Genomic DNA, 21,798 nt, shown 5'->3' with positions numbered 1-21,798 from the left:
CCAGACCATTGTTGCATGTCAATCCCTCCCTCTCTGCCATGTCTCCTGTCAGATTTCACGCTTCACTGTCAAGTCAAACATAAATGTCACGACATGATTTCCAAAAGATAAAAGTTTGCTCTTAACATCTGAGCTCACGCCTGTTTCTGGATAAAGTAAATCCTTTATTCAATGTGTTTATGTTCCTCACATGACACACGTTTATGCACAGTTTACGCCACTTGTCCCACTTGATATCATGTATGTGATGTCAGATAATGCTGTAAATCTTTATTTATTATTACCTCTCATTATTATTTCTCACTGTATTTTTTCAAGCTGTATAACTGTATTGTAGTAAGACTACATCCTTACACACTCTCCAGATTTCCAGCATGCATAATTGAACAACCTATAGATTCATGATGCTGTGAACACAACATCCTGTTAGCTGTTGATCTTAGCCAGTGTTACTTTGAAGCTGAATCTGCTCCTGTATTTAATTTTCTACCCAGGAGAGGTGAGACAAAGTAGAGGTGAACTGGCCTGTGGGTAGGGAACAGCAAAGAAAGGAAAACTTAAATGTCACTGAAAAAAAAAAAGATCTGCATAACTTAATTTTAGAAAAAAAAAAAAAGAAGAAAAAAACGCCAAGTGAAAAGATAATCATCTCATCTTTGAAACGTACTCAAAAGGCCTTTTAATGAAAGATTTATTAGTCTCTACCCGGCCCAGTTATCAGCATCTCCTTATGAAACTGTCACGGGCCCTGCTGCTGCGTCACTCCACATTTTGATTTTTTGATTTTTTGATTTTTTTTTTTTGGTGAAAGTGAAAAAGTGAAGCGTTGTTGGCATTTTCCTGTCCCCTCGCTGCCACTCCCCTGAGTGGGTTGTTGGATCGGAACAAATTGAAGAAGGCACTTTGGACCTTGTCAGTCTTTAACCTCTCTCCCCCACTTGTTCTCAGTCTCGCTATGTCTCTCTCTCACTCACTCCCACTCCTTTTCCTGTCATGTTCCTGCTCTCCAAAAAAAAGTGTACGTACAAGAAAAGAAACTTGTCCATTCCCTGTGCGACGCCTGACCTCTTACTTCAAAGTATTCATTGCAATACACACCTTTCACCTGCCCTTTACCCCACTATAAACTTCTGTGAGTCTTCATCGCTCCCTGTCTCCTTCATCCTCTCTGTCTCTCTCTCTCTCTGTCTCACTCTCACTCTGTCTGTCTTCCTGTTTCACATTCTCACCCTGCCTCCATCTTTGTTTCCTTATCTTCGGCGGGTGTGAATGTGCTCTTCCTGACTGTCCTCACTTTCCCTTCACAAAATCTGTCCTACCCGAGGATCACTCTTGTAGCTATGGTAACTAGCTTGCTACCATGTTGGAAAACATCATTATGCTCGCACAAAAAAAAGGGATATCATCCCCCAGCAGAGTCGTGCAGTAGGACAGCCTTGCTGCTCAGTAATTTCCATATGTTATAATGTAATCAGCTCTCCAGCCTTTAGCAACGCTTAATTGATTTTCATAGCCTTGCACAATATATTGGAGATTTTTCCTCCTCTTAAATACCCATTCCCTTGTTGATTTTTTTCATTATCTATTTGCGCTGCACAGTGTTATTTAAAGAATATTTTACCATCTGATAGGTAGGTTTAATGATCAGCTGCTGTTCCCAGTGAGTTAAATTCAAGCCAGTGACAAAACTAAACCAATGGGGAAATAGCTGTAGTCCATTGTGAACAATAATAACCGGTGGTGGGGGCGTGCACAATCGACTTCCTTAATCACAACTACTTAAATCTATCTCCCTGTTTGATCAGCACATTAGCCCACATAAATGCAGTGTGAGGAAAATGAGATTATGGGGTTTTCTGCGTCAAGATGCATCACGGCTCAATGCCTGTGGTCTGGAAACATTTTCAAATCCACGGCTTTTCTGCGCCGTCCTGTCTCTCCGTGTTCTTCCTATCCAGCCGTCTTCCTCTGTTTGTCTCTCATGCTGTATTCTCTGACTGTTCCTCCCCCTCCGTCCCCACCTTTCTCAGTAACAGATATTACATCACCTGGCAAGATGGAATGAATTGCAATAATCTTTTCATCCCTTTCTCGCCTGTTCTGTTTCAATGTCATGCGCGTTGTATTAAGCATTGAATCCCCAAGTTCATTTGAACACACACTGCTCGCTGTTCGGGAGAGATAACATATTCTGGAGAAACGGCGAGATAGAGAGAGAAAGTTGAGAGAGGATGAAAGAGAGAGAGACCGAGTTCAAGATAGTTCAAAATGAGGAAAGTGGGACCAGACAAGGACGAGAGACTACAACAGCTTGTGTATTCTGTTTGAAGTCCATGCCCATAGACTACAGCACCATATTGATCTGGTGCTGTTGTTATGCTAAGGATGGGCTCTGAGATGATGCCATATACTCTTGGACAAATTGATTATGCTGAAGAGTGCATGGCTGGCTCCTTACCGGGCCACGTTAAAATGATTTATGGACCCATATGTCCAGTCCGGCCACGAGACCAGCTTCATCATAAACACAAGAGTTAGGGGTTTGGCCCTGGCACAAAGACACCAACACGCTCAGGGAAAAAAAAAAAAAAATCCTAATAGGTATTATAGACAGCTATTCTCCCCACGTACACTGTGTGTTCCTGCATGGTTCTGCTTCCTATCCTGTGTTCCTCCACCTCCAGAGAGGTTGTTTTCATGGAGATCTAAGTAATTAGATTGCCATTTAATCCTCCTGCCTGTGTGAATACAACTGCTATATTTGATTCTGTGTCCAATCAACACAATTTACCATGCCAAGTGAGTCTCTTAAAAGAGAACTCAGGTCAATTTAACAGATTTCAAACATCTCACTTAGAAAATTTCTGCCCTTTATCAAGTTGAAACCCTGCCAGGTGCTGGTAAGGTTTGTCAAAAATTAGCGTTTTATTTTGTATTGAGTTTCTGTTTTTCTGCTCTTCCTCCTGCAGATGAAGCGTTTCAATCGATTGTGGCAGATCTAGGGAAGCCGAATGTGGAGTTTTGATGTTAATATAGTGCCTGTTTGAAGACAGCTGTCGTGCGTGTGTGTGCACGATCAGCGCAGACCAAGTCATGGGGACAAGTCTGAAATGACTTTGTCGGTGACTTTGTCAGTTTCTCCATGGGGATTTTCAGGTTAGAAAAATGTAGATAAGACAGATATGTTGGACCACTTGCTGACACATCCTTATAATTGGCTCATATTCAAATGGGCACACTTAATCATAGCTTTTATTGCAGCCTGCATTTTGCATATTTTAAACCCCTCATTGGGATTTCAGGTCATGGAGCTATATAAATGAAACACCTTTCCCTACACGCCAGTGATCAGTATAGGTACACTCTGAACTGCCAAGAATATCTTGAGAGAAAGAGAATGGAATTGCTCATATTTTTAAGATTTAAATGTGTTATCACGCTGTAGCTGCTGCTCACAGATCTGGAGAGATGGTTAGTGAATGTCTCTGGAGTCTGCAGAGGCTTGCACAGTAGGGTAAGCACGGTTGGTTTTTACTCAGGCAGGCAGAGTGTAGATGGACGATAGGTAGGCCAGAGGGAGCAGGGCCTTCTCTTCCCCGGGTCCAAATCACACAGAGTTAGCATTAAACACGGCTCCTGACTAATTTATAATACTGGACGAGGTCCCATCTCAGCAGTTTGTCCTACTTCATCCATCCTTTAACCCTGTGTCTAACCTATTGCCTCTTAGCTATTTATGCCCTTCCATTGTCCTTCACATCACATGCAATCATCCAGCTCATCTCACTTCATCCCGCTGACATTGAATCGTTGTAAAATCCACCTTTCCTGTTGTCCAGCCTGAGGCTATGCGCGGTGGACCTGCCGCGATTTAAACATACTCCACCTCTACGACAAGATGCACCTTCCTCAGCTCAAACATCAGAGGGAGCAGGAGCTGTGCCCCGCTCCTTCATTTTCAGGAGCCTATTGAAGTTTGTCCAAAGGCCTATCAGTTATTGAGAGCAGCAGATAGAAAATGATTTAAATGTCTCTTCAGAGGCGGAATGCCGACTGAGTGGAACAGCAGTGTCCACTAAAAACAGTTTTATTGATCGTCTCTCACCCATCTACCCTTTAAATCTCTGTTCTTTCTCATCTTTTTTTCCTCCCTCCTGTTCTATTTTGACTGTTGAAGTCAAACTTTTTTTCTGGGCAAAAAACAGAGAAACGGTAGAAAACACACATACACATTTGCACATTCAGGGCTGCGACATGCAGTTCTAGCTGTGAGCAAAGAGCGCTCCTGGGGCTTTCAGACTGTCACTGTGTTTCAAAGAGGAAGTCTGACAGAGGTGTCGGGACCTGCGAGGCTCTGTCATAGGTCAGAGCCACTGACTCCAAACTTTAAACTGACCCCACACTGTTTCACATTAGGGCTGTAACTAATGGCTATTTTTGTTAAACGATTAAACCATCTGTTTATAAATCGGCATGGCGTCAGTTAGGTCACCATTTAAGTCCAGACTATCAACAACTACTGGATGGTTTGCCAAGAAACTTTGTACAGACATTCATGGTTACCTGAGGACGCATGCTAATGACTTTCTTCTAGTTCCTCTGTGAGGGACACATTTGTTCAGAGCGATGGCTATTGGATGGATTGCTTTGAAATTTGCTTCAGATATTCAAGGATAAATTCTAATGACTTTGATGATATTCTGACTTTTATCCAGAATCATCATAAGGCCTCATTTTTAATTTGTCCAATACTTAATTAATCACCAAAAAGTAAAAGATTCCCATCAAACAAGCTAAACTAAAATGGTGAGACTTTAAGATAACCGATTCATTTTGTTTGATAAGCTAATGAAACCAAATCATTTTCAGGAGTGATGCCAGTTAATTTTGATCGACTATTTGTGTCACATACACAAACACATTCACACACAGAAGACCAGGCAGCAAAATATTTACACACACATCCTTGATAAGGAGACAACTATGTACCCTGGTAGACTAATGACTCTGGACTCAAGTCTGTGCTGGTTGTCAAATAAATTGAACTGAATTTGAAAATATAGTAGAGGCTCAGTTGGCTTGGCAACAGCACACAGTGATAATATTTCATGATGTCTGGACGGTAATTAATTTCACCTTTCGCTGCCCTGTTCTCACTCACTCCACAGTTATGCATCCCCCTTACTTCTCAAGCATGTGCCCTTTTGTCTCTGTGTCTGGCTCACGCTAAACCTGCTAAGCCGCCTTCAGTTAAGAAAGGGGTGTGAAGTGACAATAGGAGAGTCGGACAAAGATGTATAGATTCAGAAGAGAGTGTGATGTGTAAATGTCACATTCCCCAAGTGCTCATTAACAGCATCCACGTTAGTCTTGCATCCCCTGCCCCCTTACCCTCCACCCTTTTCCACCTGCCCTTTTTTTTTTTTTTTTTTTCCCCCCTCAAGGAGAAAGAACAGAGCACATTTGGATCATCGTGTCTTTGAAGAGTAATGGCCACTAACCTGTAAATAATGCATGCGCTGTTCCGGCATGTGTCACAGTTGGCCGTGTCCTGTCCGGTTCGATAGGAGAGTCTGCGGGGGAGATAAGAGTCGTGAATGAGTAATTATAGGACTTGTTAAGCTGCTCCCTCACACCTTCCTTTCTCATCTTGTTTGTCATCCCTCGTTAGTAGGACCGAAGTAAATGAGGGTGATGAGGAGTCACGCTGCCCTCCACGAGTGGCCCGTGTCCGGCAGCCAGGGCAGAAAGGGCGCTGTGTCGGCCATTAGCTGTGGTTGACTGATTGGAGGTCAGATAAGGCAAAGTGCTACAGGGCAGCAGTGAAAGGTAGTTTTCATCAGGGAGTTGATTCAGGATTGTTAAATTTACAGCAATTACTCTACGGATGTTCTCATGAGAAAAAAAAAAGTTAGGGTGCATATAAGGATTATTTTCATTATTGATTGTTGAAATGCGAGAGAAATGCCAAACACAAAGACGTTCAACTTCAATGATATAAAACTGAAAGATGCAGCAAAACCTCGACCCAGAGAAGACTTGCCATTTTTGCTTGAAAATTGACTAATGATTGATTTATTATCAAAGCAGTTATTGATAAATTTTTTGAACTAATCATTAAGTTGACTTTAAGTCAAAACACCAACAGTTAGTCTTTAATTATTTTTTCCCAGTTGATATGAGAGAAATACAGGACAAATCCAGCCATTGATGAATCTGTTCTGTAGAGGACAGCATTGCAAAGCATACAGTTAGAGTTATCTCCAGTATGAACATTTATTCTAACCATTTATTGCCTAGAGGGAAAAAAAACAGAATCATTTGGAGATTAAATGTGTCCTCTGAGGAGATAAAATTTGACAGTTTTGTTTAGGACAGCAGCCACTTGGCTTTACACAGTCAGCCCGTCTTAATTTCATTGTGATATCGATTCACTGAATTCACATTCAGACCAATCAATATCCTTTTATATTACATTGCGTGTGTCCTGATATTGTTCAATCATTGGTTGTCACTGAGATAAAATATTGGCATGAACCAAGTTCCCATTATAGATCTCTATTCCTCAAGGGGCAGCTAAAGAGCAGGTGATGGTCATGAATGGATCCATTAGGTTATATGCTTCAAAGGCTCAATGGCTTTCTTATTGGATTAGCATGTGGGAATGTGCATATTGATTGACACTAAAGTGTTTCTCCTTGTAATTTATGACATATTACAGTGGACACACTGTGGACTCACTTAACCGATGACACGGACAAGATGGAAATGCTTTGTTGGTTGGGTTTTATAGTTATGACCTGCACTGCTGCATCAACAGAAAACAGTCTTGTAAACCCGGTGCAGATGTCGGGCCTTTAGTAGCTGTTACTTATCCAGGTAGCATCTTTCATCAGTCTCTCTCCTTCACAGTCAGTTGGTTATATGGAGACACTTATAGTAGCTACCAAATACACCCATCCCCATCCTCCTATTAAAGAAGTTTTTAATTTGTTGACAGCATTTACCAAGAATTTGCTCATTGACTTTGTCATAACATGATCACTTTTCCAATGTCTGAAGTATTATTAGTAAGTTTTATTTGCCCAGATTTTGATCTGTTTTTGAGATATCTGCCTTCACCCCATTATAACGGTGGTCAATGCATTTTCAATTATGGTGCCCACAGCAATGAAATACTACATTAAAAAGAATGAACAGCAACTTGACTTTCCAGAAACAATGTTGTGGTTTCTCTGGGTAAACACTGAAAAACTGTTCCCAGTGTTATCCACAGTAATGTGGGCTCTGTTTCGGCAGAGAGATGTTACTGTTGAATTTTACATATGTGGCAGAAATCACGGCGGCTAGATACCACTCGAGCTAAGTGAGAAAATGTTTTTTGGTTCATTTGTTTTCCTTTCCTGTGTGAACTTACCCTCTCTCACAAACTATCACTGTCATAAATCGAGGTTTCTCAAAATGAACATGGTTATGAAAACCAACTTGATTCTTCGCTTTGAGGTTAATGTGTTAACTTTCACATTTAGTTTCGTCTTTGCAGGAGCAGAGACATTTTTCAAATCTCTCTCAGGGACTCTTGTCACACTGCCCATAAGGTGCAGCACCAATAAAAATTAAACCTATCATAAATTTCTGCTCCTTATCTGCTCCTTTCTAGGCTATATGCTCTGACAGGTATATTAGATGTGCTAATATCAATATTGTTATTTAAGGCTGTAGCAGAGTGAAGTAATGGGCAGAATCTAAGACGAGGATGAGTGCAATGATATGAAGAAATTTACTTGGAAGATTGCAGCTCGGGTTAATTGCCATTAAGGGGCTTGCCCTTGGAGAGGGGGTGACAGTGCAGCGGGGAAGGTCAAAGCCACAAAACCACAAAGCCACTTTCCACCCGGATGAGTCGATCGATAAGCGGGTCCACGGGCAACTGGATCACATCCTTTGAAGAGCTCATCCTTATTCTCTATATATCTCGCCCCCATGCTGTCTAGATCTTTCTTCCCCCACCTCTGGTCCCTCCCCACCCGTCTGTCACACTGAGTTGATAAGAGAAAATAAGAGAGCAGAGCTAATTTCGGCAAGGCCTCCCTGGGGGGAGCGAAGCCAAAAGTGCCATTAACAGTATATTTTTACACCCTCCCACCTTTGTGCTACTAGGTGAGCTCTCCCAAAGGTCACTGAGTGGGTGGGAGTCCAAAGGCATAAAAACATGCACACATACACAGTGTTAATAGACAGACTAGCAACAAGTCCCCCATGAGTGTGATTAATTGGATCTGGCCTGCCAACAGTGGCTGATGATACAGCAGAATTATTCCCGAGCTCTGTGCCGTTGGATGCAACCAATGGTTTAGTCAAGAGCTGCATTGCACCCTTCACACTGTGTTGTATGCCCAGGGCAGGGCTGTAGTTCAAGGGTGTGTGTGTGTGTGTGTGCATCTGTGCGTGTGCATGCGCGTTGTGATGGGACATTGAGTAAGTCACTGTGCTCTAAACTCCTTTTTCTTCCAGGGAAAGAGAGCTAAGGGCTTCTCATATAATCTGGAAACTTCTAATAATATGATAACCAAATGAGATATAGCCTCACCCTTCTTGACGCACTCCCTCACTTTCTTTCACATGCTTGATTTCTATAGACGTTTTCTTCTATAACTGTCTCTGTTCCCGTCGAGCAGAAAACAGGAAGTTGTTTTGTGGTCTGGATGCCCGCTCATTTTCTGCGTAGACGATGTGCAGTATTTTACATTTGCGGTACCTCCAGTTATCGGAGGGGCATGAAACTATCATTAGTGAAAAAAAAAAAAAGTTAAAAAAAGTTACTTTGAGTAACTATGTTCGAAACTGTCTTGATATTTTATAAAAAGTCAAAGGTACAAGTCTTTGTATCTAGAGACTGTCTGCTATCTCTCTTCTGCCAGACATGGTGATTGTCATATGACAATAGCTTCGGCCATCATTGTGTTTATGTTTTAAGAGGTTATAATTCACCCTCTGAGCAGCGCTTCGTATTCATGTCAGATCAGCAGCTACAGTGAGTCGGTATCATAGGGTGACGAGCAGAAGTCAAGTATAAATACGACAGAACACTTCAGTGAGAAACTGAAGTGAAAACTGAAATCAAGAGCCGAGAATTCTGATTTAGCAGTTTACATTAGTTCATTGTTGGATTCTGGCTTAATTTCAGATGAATTGACCTATCGTGTGATGGTTTGTCCTCAGTGGCTGAATTTGCGAAAGCTTTGTGAGGTTTTATTTAAATCTTATTATTCAGTGGTAAAAAATATTTCAGGGACCATCTCCATCCTCCTTCTCTCTCTCCCACTTTTTCCATTCCACAGACTTGTTGTTTTCCTCCTGATGTCACTGCAATCAGGGGAACAGTGGAGAAATAAAAGTGAAATTTAAGGATCATTACTATGGAGAGTCTCTACTTGAAATGACTTTTTGATCTTGAGTGTTTTTAATTTCAGTTCAGCAGAGATAAATGGAATATTACACTCTTTTATTTTTTCTTTCTCTTTCTTTCTAAAGTTCGTGTGTGTGTTTTTTATGTGCGGCAGGATTATGTTTTTTCCCAGTCTCAGCACATTACTCAGGGAATTTCAATTTGTGTCTGAGCAGCATGTCATGAACACATGCGTGGTGATAAATGCATGTAGCATTGCATTTCCTTCCATGAAAAATGAATGTCATAGAACATAAGCAGTTATATATCAGATGTAATTGCACTCACAATTCACCTATAGCCTGTGGGCACTCCTATTTGTTGTGTCAGTGACATTTATGTAAGGGGAGTATGAAGCTAATGTAGTGTGACTAAAGCAGCATTAGAATTTCTGCTTGGCTCACTCGAAAATCCAACTTTGGGAATTGGAAACATGTAGAGAGGACGGTGTTCATGTACAGAAGTGGAGGTTCAGTTGGGCTTAGATGGATTACAAGGGGCTTACACTGCTCACTGACTTTTAACTAAATGTAGGCGTCTGTAATTGATGTATGGAAACACATTGTGATTGTTTCTTTATGTATGTGACCAGATGGCACCATTAAAGAGCAGTCACTGATTTTCCTCTCCTCTCCTCTCCTCTCCTCTCCTCTCCTCTCCTCCCCTCCCTTGCCTGCTACTTTAGACACATCTGATAAGCCAGATGTGCTTTGCAACACATGGCGCTGTGGCCTCCCATGCTGCACCACATGTCCGCTTACTTTTTCACTCCCAAAACACTTTTATGAGTTTGTCGATAAGGAGAATAAGTCTGCCTTGTGCAAGATTGAAAGAGGATAATTGGCTTTTTTTTTTCTTCTTCTTCTTCTTTCTTTTTAGGTGGTGTAAACTCAGACTGTTGTAAGATTTGTTCCTTCCTCAATCCTTGTTGAATGGGAGTTTCAACCTGTCGTTCTGTCAGGTTGATATTGAGAGTTGTTTTCATACACTTTGAAGAATTTGTTCTTGTGTGTGCTTTTTCTTATAAGCTTGACAGCTGTCTGAGCGGGTGTGTGCGTGCGCGTATGTGTGTGTAATTCTCACAGGGTTTGAACTAGCTCGCTATGATGTTGATTATAAGGATTTTCTCGCTCCGTACCTTGCCACAGCGCTGGTCAGAACAGATAGGGATCTGAGTGGCGAGGCCCAGCAATTCACTCGACAAATTGGCCATTTTGTTTGCTTCATCCCTTTGGAAAGACAATCCTCTATTTCAGCTGGCTTGATGCTATCTGCAGCCCTTTTGTATATACTCAGTATCCATTGGACAGTAAATGGCTTTTTCACAGGCCATGGCTTTTTCAAAGACCTTGGACTTACTAGATAAACATTACAGCGTGCAGCTGGATAAGACCAATTGTTGTCTTGTTTAGTATTTTCTTTAATCAATAAAAGAAAGTGTCACTCAGTAATTTGAGAATGATATTCATTTTTCAGCATCAAAAGTAATTAAGTTCCCATATTGAAACATTTGAATATCCTTATATTAATTCTGCAAGATCTTACACACATACTACACTACACATGCTAATGCTAATGCATTCAGTGGCTAAATTAGTTTCAATCCAAATTAGCAAAAACATGTCTGACACATCCCAGTCTTCGTGATTGCATTCACAGCGGCCTTGTCTCGTACGCGGGTCTTCTTGACCCAAATCGAGTGTGGTGATTTGTCTAAATACGTTCTCTCCAGCAGCTCTGCCATATCTGAAAGGGGAAATCATCATAAAAGGACATTGTGCTGTAATAGCACTGCGTGGTACATCCAGGTGAAAGCCACATCATCCCAGCTACACACCACTGTGATCTTTTTTTTTTCTTTTTTTTTTGACACTCTTTGGGTGGTTCAGTCAAGGCTCTGCTGAGCAGCTGTCACACTTACAAGCTTGTCCCGAAGATCTAGAAATAATGTGACACATCAAGAGGGTGCTTTTCCTGTTAACGCTGAATCGTGAATGCGTTCTGTGTCTCTGATGTTCCCTTGGCTTAACCCTGTAAACACCAGGCCCTTTTCTCAGTTATAATTAGTAGAGCCAGTGACATTTCTCTTTTTTTTTTTTTTTTTTTTTTGCCAATTTACTCTTGGTGATACCAGTGTAAAGTTGGAAGGCAGCGATCCAAGTTACTGGATCTGGTACAGTGGTGTTCCATGAGAGTGTCATGCAGTAAGCTGTGTAGATTTAAAATTGGGGAAAAGGTTGAAGTATTGGAATATTTAGTAGCGAACAGGTGGGATTGTTACATCCCTATTATAAAACACAGGCTATAAAAGACTTGAGATGTCTTACCCCTCTCTGTGGGCCTCCCCCTTCTCCAATTCCTGGATGACCCCCAGCAGCACCTTGATGGTCTCCTGGCTGGAGCTGATGAGATTTTCCATGGCCTGGAGCTGTGCTTTAACATCCTTGTCCTGATTCATAGGCACTATTTGCTTACAGGCCTCCTGTGTTTGGTCGGGCGGCGCCCCACCAGCCTCCCCATCTCTACAGGGTGACAGAGGCTCCTCCATGCCCCGTAGAGGCCGAGCAGATAACTGTCCTGTGTGGCACTGTGCCTGTGTTGTACAGCCTCCACTGGAACGTGGTAGCGTCTCGCTCTGCAGCCCGTTGAGCTGCAGGCCTTTCTTCCGCTTGCTCCGCACAGATGGACTGTCCAGGCACTCCACCTGTGTAAGGGAGTTCCAGGCGATGGGGCCCGTAACCTTGGAGGCCCTGTCCGGCAGGGTCCGGGACGAGCCCTCCTCCAGATTGAGCAGCTGCCTCTTGGCCGAGCGGTCTGTAACGGCCTCCCTGTGTTGTAATCCTGTCCTGGCTTTGGACGGGACACTGCAGAGCTGGTACTCTGCCTGTGCTCCGGCTCCACTTCCCCTCGATGTGTCTGCAAGGCAGTCTGTGTCTGCAGAGCAACTGAGCAGCAGAGCGTCAGAGCACAGGCCATCAGGTGCAGTGTGCTGCTCCACTGTGGCAATGCACTCATTAGTATGGAGCAGAGCCCTGGTCCTCCGGACTCCACTCCCCCCGCAGGCTCCCTCCTCCTCCTCCTCATCTAAACCCTGCTCAGCAGGCTTGGACTGCTTCACCTCCATGACAAAACCGTTATTCTGACCTTTATAAGTTTCCACGGCCGTTACGTCTTTAAAAGTGTGGCCTTTTTTGCGGTCAAAGGGAAAGGTCTGATAGCGTTTCTTCAGGTCAGGGGACGTCTGCACGCCTGTGCTCCTTGTCACATTAGGGATGGATCTGCGTGCAGGGACAGTCATGTACTTGCGGTACGCCACTTTGTATGAGATCGGCTTGCCACCTTTCCCCGCTGCCTGCAACTCTGCCTCCCTTTGCTCGTTCTGTGCCTCGCAGATATCCTTGAAACGCACTTGCAGGGCCTTGTTTCTCTTCCTCACCTGTCGACTGGCTTCCAGGGAATACTTCACCTCCAGCGCCAGCGAGGTGGAGGGCAAGGGCGCTGCCTCCGAGTCAGACTCTGAGTTGGTGAGCATGCATTTGCCACCCTCCTTGCTCACCATGTTTCCTGAGAGGCATGGAGAAAGATGCGGTGTTAATCATTGGTAATGAATGCTTAGACAAAGACCCACTCAACAGAACACACATGCTCTCTTAGCTTAGGGGGAAGGGAGGAACTTGAGCAATTATTTAATGAATATTATTAAAAAAGTGCTTTCATCAGGCACCTGTCATTATGCATGCCAACAGGCAGAGCAAATACACATTTTAAAGGAGCAGATTCTTTTTTTTAAGTTTTAAGTCACTTCCCTGGATAATTAAGTATAACAGGAATAATTCAGTTTGGCATTGAATTTATTTGTGTCATGCAAGTCTAAGTTTCAATATGAACAGTATATTTACCCTGGGAAAAAGAATCCTGTTTATTTCCTTTTTTTATCACATTTTGCTGGGGTGTTTTTATTTTCTTACCAATCCGTTCTGTTTATTTACTGAAAAACTGCAAAGGGTTACGGTTTTAGCGTGCCCTAAAAATAATCTCAGCAGATTTCCATGATGCATCTAATCATCATCTCAGTGACACCAATAAGTCCCAATTTCAGCATCATTTTTTATTCATTCATCACTGCCAGTTGAAACAGCCTTCACCACCAGTTCCTCCTCCTTTTCTCTCGCTTTCTAAGTATGTGTTTTTCATTTTGTATATAAGAGCTTTTGTAGTGGCTATCAGTTGCTACACATACAATCATACACATTCTTACACACTCAAAACACCTCGTTATACTGAAGACTATGCCTTAGGTCTGCAGTTTATTTCCATGGATAGTTAGGTTCAGCATTACTCTTCACTCTCTGACCTTTCCCTCTCAGTTAGTAATTAAGCAAAAATAAGAATTTTGCCTATTTGGGGGCTCATTTGCTGTCCCTCAGCATATGTGACTACGCCGTCTGTTCATTTGCCATTTTCTAAGATAAATGAAGATGAGAGAAAATGCACGGGGAAAAAAGATGGGGCATGATACCTGCAAACAGGCAAACTTTTGTCAGAGAACTGTAAAACAACCCCCCTGAGGAGAAACATCCTAAGCAGAGATAATGAATTATCTTTCCCCCAACTACCACAGGTACGGCAGCAGCATCACGACTCTGCAGTTTGCCTCTGAGGCCTTGACAGAAATATAATTCTCCCGCTGCCTGCTGATTTACAATAAGCGAACACTCCACATGCTCATATAGATGCTGAATCAGATAGGACAATTATCCGTCTCAGCTTATCTGCCATGACTGCTCTCTGTCAACAGGGACTGACTTCCTATTTCAAACCTGTCTGTTTACTTACCTGGGAGCTATACAATGGACGTTTTGTCTCACTCTCTTCTCAATCACATTATCACCCTGGCACTGGATTATTAAATTGTATCATGCTGCGTCTCTGGCTCTGGTAGGACAGAGACAGCCGCCTGTCTTTGTCCATCTGATCTAAGATCTAACATAAGTCTCTTTGCAGACATTAATAACCCATCTTAAAAGCACAGTATCATTTGTAAATACAGCAATTTTAACTGTTGGCTTAATCGTTCAGCCATTTTTCTGCAAAAGATACCCTGGCAATCTGCCTAGTAAGGACAAAGTAACATTTTCTTAGCATGAATATATGAATAAAAGATTTAATATTCCCAGTAAAAGCATTCCCAAGATTACGAAATTCTTGTGTACATAGTTGTGTATGTTCTCCAGAATTGGGAGAGCTGCTCTAACCCCACACTTGCATGAGAAATTAAGACCGTTTTGCCGTGAATAATATCTTTGCTTGTTGCCAGATACCAAATATCTCATGGGCGTCGTGACTCTATCTGTAAAGATCCTGTCGTTTTTGAACAGAGTAAGCAGAAGTTTTTAGAAGTTCTTCTTTTTTTTTTCTTCACAGAAGAAACTCTTGTCTGAAACTTAAAAAAGCCATTAAAGACAAAGGACTGTCAAACTCTTAACCGCAGTGTTGCAGAGTGACAGTCCTGCCCCTGAAAGCGTCCAGTCATTTTCAACTAATGTCGCTGAAAAGACTGTCTGAGAGCAGCACAGTATGCCCATGTAGACAGGTTGGAGACGGCAGCTTTCTGCTGTGCAGGCAGATATTTGTTTGATTGAATAGACAGGTAAATACCGTTGTGACCAGATGACCAGGGAGTGCAGTGCAATGCAGTTTTTGTGGAAACTGTCTAAAAGCTCAACTCGGAGGACATTAAGAAAGGTGCTCTTGTATCAGAGCACAGACACTTCTACAACACGGCACAGGAATTAGTTACACATAACACAGTATTCACAGAAAAATCTCGATACTTGTTTTTGTCTTGTCCCACCCCTCATTACATGATTAGTGGACAAAATACAACATATTGACAAGTTCTCAAGAAAGAATCAGCCCCAGCGGGTGCAGTTATGCAAACAGAAAAGACAGGGGAGTTTGAAAAAAAAAAGGCAGTTATTAGTTATCAGTGGAAACACAAAGGAACTGTGTCACCATAAAGATTTTCACCTTGTATTACATGCATATAATAACTAAATGACCCCTGACCTCTTTGCCATTTGGTGGAGTGAGCTGTGAAAGCAGGGGGACGTACAGTGATGTAAAGTGGATGAATCAGGGCTGCATATAGCACCGTATAATACATTCATTTTCCAATTATTACCCTGACTGTGCAGCGTTTGAAGCATTTCAGTTCAAGAAAGGCTGATGATTTTTTTTTTTTTTTGTCTTTTTTCCATCTTCTGTCTGACTCTGCGATGTTTGTTCCAAGACTATTATCTATTCACCAGCTTGGCTGTGGCTCTCGTGGTCCATCACTGTCAGTGTCCTCTCCATGTTTGTTCAAAGGATGACATTTTGAACAAGACATGACCCTCCATCCCTTGCAGTAGGGGCCCAACTTAAACATTATATTCAATTTGTGCAAAATTATATCTGATTACAATTCAAGATGCCACCCTGTTCCAAAGCATCAGATATCGAGACATGAATGTAGTTTGTCAGCACAAACAGCAACTGTGTTTTCTCATTATATTTTAACTCTGACTTCTCCGCACTCAGGCTCCACAATGCATACATTTTTCATGGTATTGTATCATGTCCTGATTTAAATTTGATCCCATTTGACATGCCAGCACTGCAGGCTGAATGGTGTGTCCCAGGCTCCACATATCTGATTTGTTACCCATTGGGTTCAGGCCCGGGCAACCGTAGCAGTACTCGCATCTCAACCTCCGGCTGGAACACCACCCCTGGCCTCTTGCATAAACAGCATGACTCATCACGCAAGGCTGTGACAACTGCCCCTTTTTAGGGTGGCCCTGATCCTTTTTTTTTTTTTTCAATTCAGGGCAAGTAATTGAAGTGAACTGACCCATTATTTTCTACCCAGTAGGACAGACAAAAAACAGACCTCACAGGGTCATGTGCGCATGGCAAAACACATCAGACATGTTCACATCTGACCTTGTTTTAGCAGCACAGCTCACACAGCTGTCATGCCGGCACTATGGGTTATTATTTGGGTTATTTCTAGGGACGCAAGTGCTTTCTGTCCACGATGAGAATCTGTTGAGCGTGGCTGGTTCTTGGGAAGAGTTTCCCTGCTAATTCGGCCATCTTTGAAGCCCTCAAGCGCTCGCAAGGACGAGTCCGGGTTACTACAGTAATGTAATTCATTATTCTTTAATGGAAATGGTCCTTATTCTCAGCACGTGCTCATTTAATGCAACGCACCTTGAATTTAAAAGTGGGGTCCCCATTACTTGCATTATTTTTGAACTGCCTATGACTCAGCTGTTTTGTGATCGGCAGTTGCCTAATTGAACTTTTGGTTGCCGGGGGTAAAATCTTTAAAGGTGGAAATTTTAGTGTCCTGATCCAACCGGGGATTGAATGTTTACCGTAACTTTGAGCCTGACTAATTTTGTTTTATCGCTTCTGCTCCACCGAAGGGAAAATTCATTAATATAACATGCATCACGAAACAGGTGAATTGATTAAACCCGGGAAATATGGCTATACATGTCAATTAGCGACAACAGCGTAAACAGCCTTTCTTGTTCAAGCGTTTAACAGGGTGTTTCAATGAGCTTTTCCATTATCCTCTATACTTCTTTTACATTGTTGAAATGTTTTCCCTTAAGTCATGCTCACTGTATGTTATAGCTGTTTGACTGACGGCTTAGAATAAATAGCCTGTCTGGGGCTTTTTGGCCTCTTAGTTCGAATTGAGGGAAATCTTAATGCTACAGAATACAGTGTTATTTTAGACTGCAACTTTGTGGCAATGGTTTGGGGAAGGCCTTTTCCTCTTTCAGCTTGATAATGCCCTGATAACAATGCCCTGTGCACAAATAAAGTTTGGTGTGAACTCGACCGGCCCTGCGCTGAGCCCTGACCTCAACCCCAATCCGACACCTTTGGGATGAACTGGAACACCGAGCCAGACCTCATCACCCAACACCGGTCACTGACCTCACTAATGCTCTTGTGGTTGAATGGAAGCAAATCCCTGCAGCCAGGTTCCAACCTATTGTGCAAAGCCTTCCCAGAAAAAAGTGGAGGGGGGTTATAGGAGCAGATTAATGCCCACAGTTTCGTAATGGGATGTTCAACAATCGCATATGGGAGTAATTTTTGGCTCTAATTTTGGTAATGTGGTGTATGTGCCCTCCAATTTCCCAGATGTGGCACTCCTGTGATTTTTGCATAATAGAAATCACAGGGAAGTGTTATATAGCCAGCATTGAATTTTCTGATTTAAGACAAAGTTGGCTTCAAGTCTACCTGATCAACAGAAAAATATCTGCTTTGCATTCGCTGCAGTTTTACATCATCACAGTTCAGCGTGGTCCCAGATGCTGCTTGAACAAACAAAGTGTGGCAGTATCAACATCACAGTCATGGAAGTTCCAAACTCTACTGTAATCCAGCTTTATCTATTTATGTTTGGTTCTCTTCCTTTCTCTCCTGCGTCAGCTTCCGCTCATAATTACACGGGGCTTAGTACTGTTTTGAAAAGTCTTTGATCTGTCTCTTAAGCGCACGCTGATTATGCAGTAAAAAGATATGCACGGTCGTAGTTTACTTTAGATCGTGTTGGTGAGGTCATTTGACAGTGTGGGTTTTTATTTTTTTTATTTTCTGTCTGTCTCTGTGCTGCAGTGCGCGAGTGAGCGAGCTTGGGTGTAATGAAGAGGGTATATATAGCCGAGTGATTGACTGTACAGGTCAGTGTTGAGGGATAACAGCAGTACAGTGCATTAGTCCGACACCAAACGCAGCAAATCCTTTGTCAGTTAATGGTAGCTTAGTGCTGTAAGATGGACTGGCACTGGAAATCGCAGGATTTTTAAAGGATTGTCTTTCTAGTAATTGTTGCTCAGTCATCATGGCCCACTGCTCTGTTGCCAAGCACCATTTTGAAGATTTTGCCCTGAATTATCACGTAGTATTGCAGTAATGGCTAAATAACAGCGGGTACATTATTTGTCGAGAATGCAGTATGAAATTTCCTAATTGCAAACAGGAGAGGTTAATTTGTTTTACCCGGTCACATTTTAATCCTAGTTACAATCCCTTAATAGTATTGTGATTCTATAGCAACCTGTTGAAACACTATAAATTTGTTCAATATATTCTGCATCATTGCGAGTAATGACTATTAACATAAAGTCAGCGTTTGTATTGATGTCAGACGTCTGATGCTGTGACTGGGATCAATCCAGATTTGCTGTTAATCCGCAGCACTCAGAATATCCTTATATGTTAAGTTTCTACCATATGCACCACATTTATTGAAAAGCCATGTGTGCGTTTTATACTTTTATTGCCACCAGTTGTGCACTTGATCACATAAAATAGAATGTGCCTGTGAGGGAGAAAGTGCATGGACTTAATACAGACTAACAGCCTCTCATTGAGCCTCCCAACACTTTGAATATGTGCTGTACATGTCATGAGTAATTTTTTTCCACCCCTACTGTGTGTAATACTTGGAATTGCTTTCATGAAAAAACACAGTATACTATATGTCAGTCTAAAGATGTTTTCATGGAGAGCATCTTTATCATTGAATTGTAGCCTACGGACAGTGGAGCCTTATTATTTTTTACTCAATTGGTCCCCACTGGATTGTACTAGTTTTCTTTGTTAGCGCCTTACCCGCAGTACTTAGTTTGCTTCGTGTGCTACACCTGCACCCAGGTGGGTTCTTGAGAGCTTGATGAATTCACAGGAAGCCTGTAATCCATACATCAGTGGACCTATCGGCTAGATGTAGATCAGACCTCAGGAAAGGATGTATGCTGCAGAGGCTGCCTGCTCTAATCAGAATGCATCAGATCACTCTCTCCTTTCCTTTGCTCTTTGTCTTTCTACACAACATTATATCTCTCTCCTTTCTGATCCTCATTTTTCTTCTCATTCACTTCCCCTTTTTGTTGCTTTCTCTCTCTTTGTAAGTTTCTGTCTTCTCCCCCTCTCTCTTTGCCTTCCAGACACTGTGGTTTCAAAGCTGATGGGTAACTAGAGAACTCCCCTGCTGCTCTCAGATTCCTCCTAGTCATCCCTAGCAAAGAAAAACACATGCACACACATGCACACTCACGTGCACACACACATACCCAACTGCACGAGGAAAGGATGGAAAAGAGGAGGAAAAGACTAGAATAAACAGGTGCAAGGTGAAAGAATGCAGAGTTTCATTGTGCTTGGATGGAGCAGAATTGAATGTGAGCAAAATAGAGAGAGATAGAAATGAATAGGGAAGATGAAGCCATGGAGCCATGGGTGTGTGGGGGGGTGGGAGAAATGGCATGGTTGGTAAGATGTATTATTTGTGCAGCTCAGCTAAATCTCATGAAGGCCATATAGTGAAGGTAGAGGCTTTAGAAAGCCAATTTACAGTGAACAAAAACCCTGTAATTCTATGAATTCCTATTTTTAACTGTTTTGTAAAGACCTTCCTCGCTGTGCAGGACTCTCCAGACATAATGAGCAGGTCAAGTTCCATTTAGTCTTGAGTTGTACATAAAATCAAGAATACATTTGAGGCTTTTAGCTAGCAATCTCTCCCTGAAAGATTCGTTGGGTAACAGTTTTAACAGTACCTGTTTAGAGTGATGGTTTGCAGGACAGTCCCCACTCTCCCACAACAACTCAACAAAAACGATGACATTTGTGTTCATACTCATTTTTCTCAACACGGCAGAGAGCACAGAGTTAATGGTCTGAATTCACATTATGCCCACCAGCTTGCATGACCGCTCCCCCTGCCCTCTGACCCCTGCCTGCAGAGATCAATAATCTGTATAACAGAAATTGTCACAATGTTGTTCGCGAGATCCTCAAGCCACAAGTAATTAGTGCTTCAGCGGGTAGTGGATGCACGGAAACTTGTTTGAAAACACTTTCATAAATTGTCATTCATGGAACAAAAATGCAAAATGTTTGTTCAAACGTAAAAATATGTCGCTTTATTTTCTTTTATGTAACTGGAAATTGAATATCTGGTTGTCTCAGGCTCTGGGAAATTGTGTCGGGCATTTCTCTCTCTATTAATTGAAGAAACAATAAATAGATGAATTTTTAATGGAAAGAATTGTTCATTCTAGCCCTGAAAGTCATGAAACATAGACTCCACTTTTTCTCTGTACCACAGTCAACTCCCGTCCTCTGTTCTTCTGCCTCTGGGCCTGTTGGAACCCCAGCTGACTGGGCCCCTACTGCAGAGCAATGGGGAACACACGCTTTATACACACATACACCAACGCACACTGGTGACAACACCCAGGTGGGATCAGGTGCAAAGCGTCTTCTTCTGTGAGCAACTGACTCAAAACACTTTCTCCTCTTCAAAAAGAGAAAAAACAGACGCATGAGATTCACCTCAGCTGCGTGACGTTGTTGCGTCGCTCCCAGGGTAAAAAAAAAAAAAAAAAATCTGACTCTTAATGAATAATCCTATTAGCACATGAAAGGTAACATCTGGCTTGTTCCAAAAGCAGTCATTCTTTTATAGGAGAGTAATTTGTTTTTTGGATGAATGAGTACCCCTCCCAGTGAGAGAGGCCACGGGGAGGCAACTGCACACTTTACCACTCGTTTGGAAACCCTGTGCTCTTCCTCGCTCCTTCCCACCCTTGCAGCGTCTGCCACATTTCGCCTGGTTTGTTGAGGCAGGTGTCATGCAAAGCAAATAAACATTTTTTTTTAAAAGGTCCCCAAAAGGCAATTTGTGCAGGGCAACTCTATAACATATCTCCCTGCCAGTACTCTCTGTTGTGTGCCTGCCATCTTTGTGCGTAAAGCTTTGTTGTTGCTTTGTTCTACCTTCCTTTCCATCCTCACCTCTCAGCAGTGGCGTGCACACACTTCTTTCTTGTGTGTGCTTATCTGGCAAAAGAGTCAAGGCTTCCTCTGCCTTCTCTCTGGAGAATTACTGAGTAAAGTCCAGACTGGTACCAGTGAATCCTAAAAATACAGATTAGCTTTGAAGTGTTGGGCCATCACACCCATCGCTCCTGGACCTGCTGTGCCCAGTTCTCACAGAGGCGGCATGAAGGTTGAAGGGCGACAGGCATCTTGAGCAGCGTCCTACTTTCCTCCCAACCCAATTATTTTATACAATTGTATTTACATTATTTAACTAAGGCTGTGACGGCAGGTTTGCACTTTTCATGTCACTCTTGAGTGTCAGCACATTAAACCCTTCAATTGTAAGAATAAAAGGAAAATTCAATATCCTCTCCTGTCTTACTCTCTCTATTATTTCTCGCAGACAATCTCTTTTCCCCTTGCTCTATATCTCTTCCTCTGTCTGTATT

General features: G+C 42.4%; 2 protein-coding genes across 2 annotated transcripts in view; one reads left to right on the top strand and one right to left on the bottom strand.

Moving 5' to 3' along the window:
* Positions 1-21,798, top strand: part of dock1 (dedicator of cytokinesis 1) — a 179,846-nt gene that overhangs the window by 83,413 nt on the left and 74,635 nt on the right. The window lies entirely within an intron of this gene.
* Positions 1-21,798, bottom strand: part of insyn2a (inhibitory synaptic factor 2A) — a 30,157-nt gene that overhangs the window by 6,667 nt on the left and 1,692 nt on the right. Inside the window, exons 2-3 of the mRNA XM_023406578.2 lie at positions 11,776-13,012; positions 5,502-5,573 (exon numbers count right to left, since the gene is read on the bottom strand). Of these exons, the coding sequence (XP_023262346.1) occupies positions 5,502-5,573; positions 11,776-13,007 (1,304 nt within the window). The 5' untranslated portion in view covers positions 13,008-13,012. The remainder of the gene's footprint in view (positions 1-5,501; positions 5,574-11,775; positions 13,013-21,798) is intronic.

The sequence above is a fragment of the Seriola lalandi genome, unplaced genomic scaffold (genome assembly GCF_002814215.2).
Source record: "Seriola lalandi dorsalis isolate HSWRI2012SDOR001 ecotype SW California unplaced genomic scaffold, Sedor1 jcf7180002054311, whole genome shotgun sequence".
Lineage (NCBI taxonomy): Eukaryota > Metazoa > Chordata > Actinopteri > Carangiformes > Carangidae > Seriola > Seriola lalandi.
Note: the sequence above shows the minus strand (reverse complement) of the source record. Positions and strands in the feature narration are given on the sequence as shown.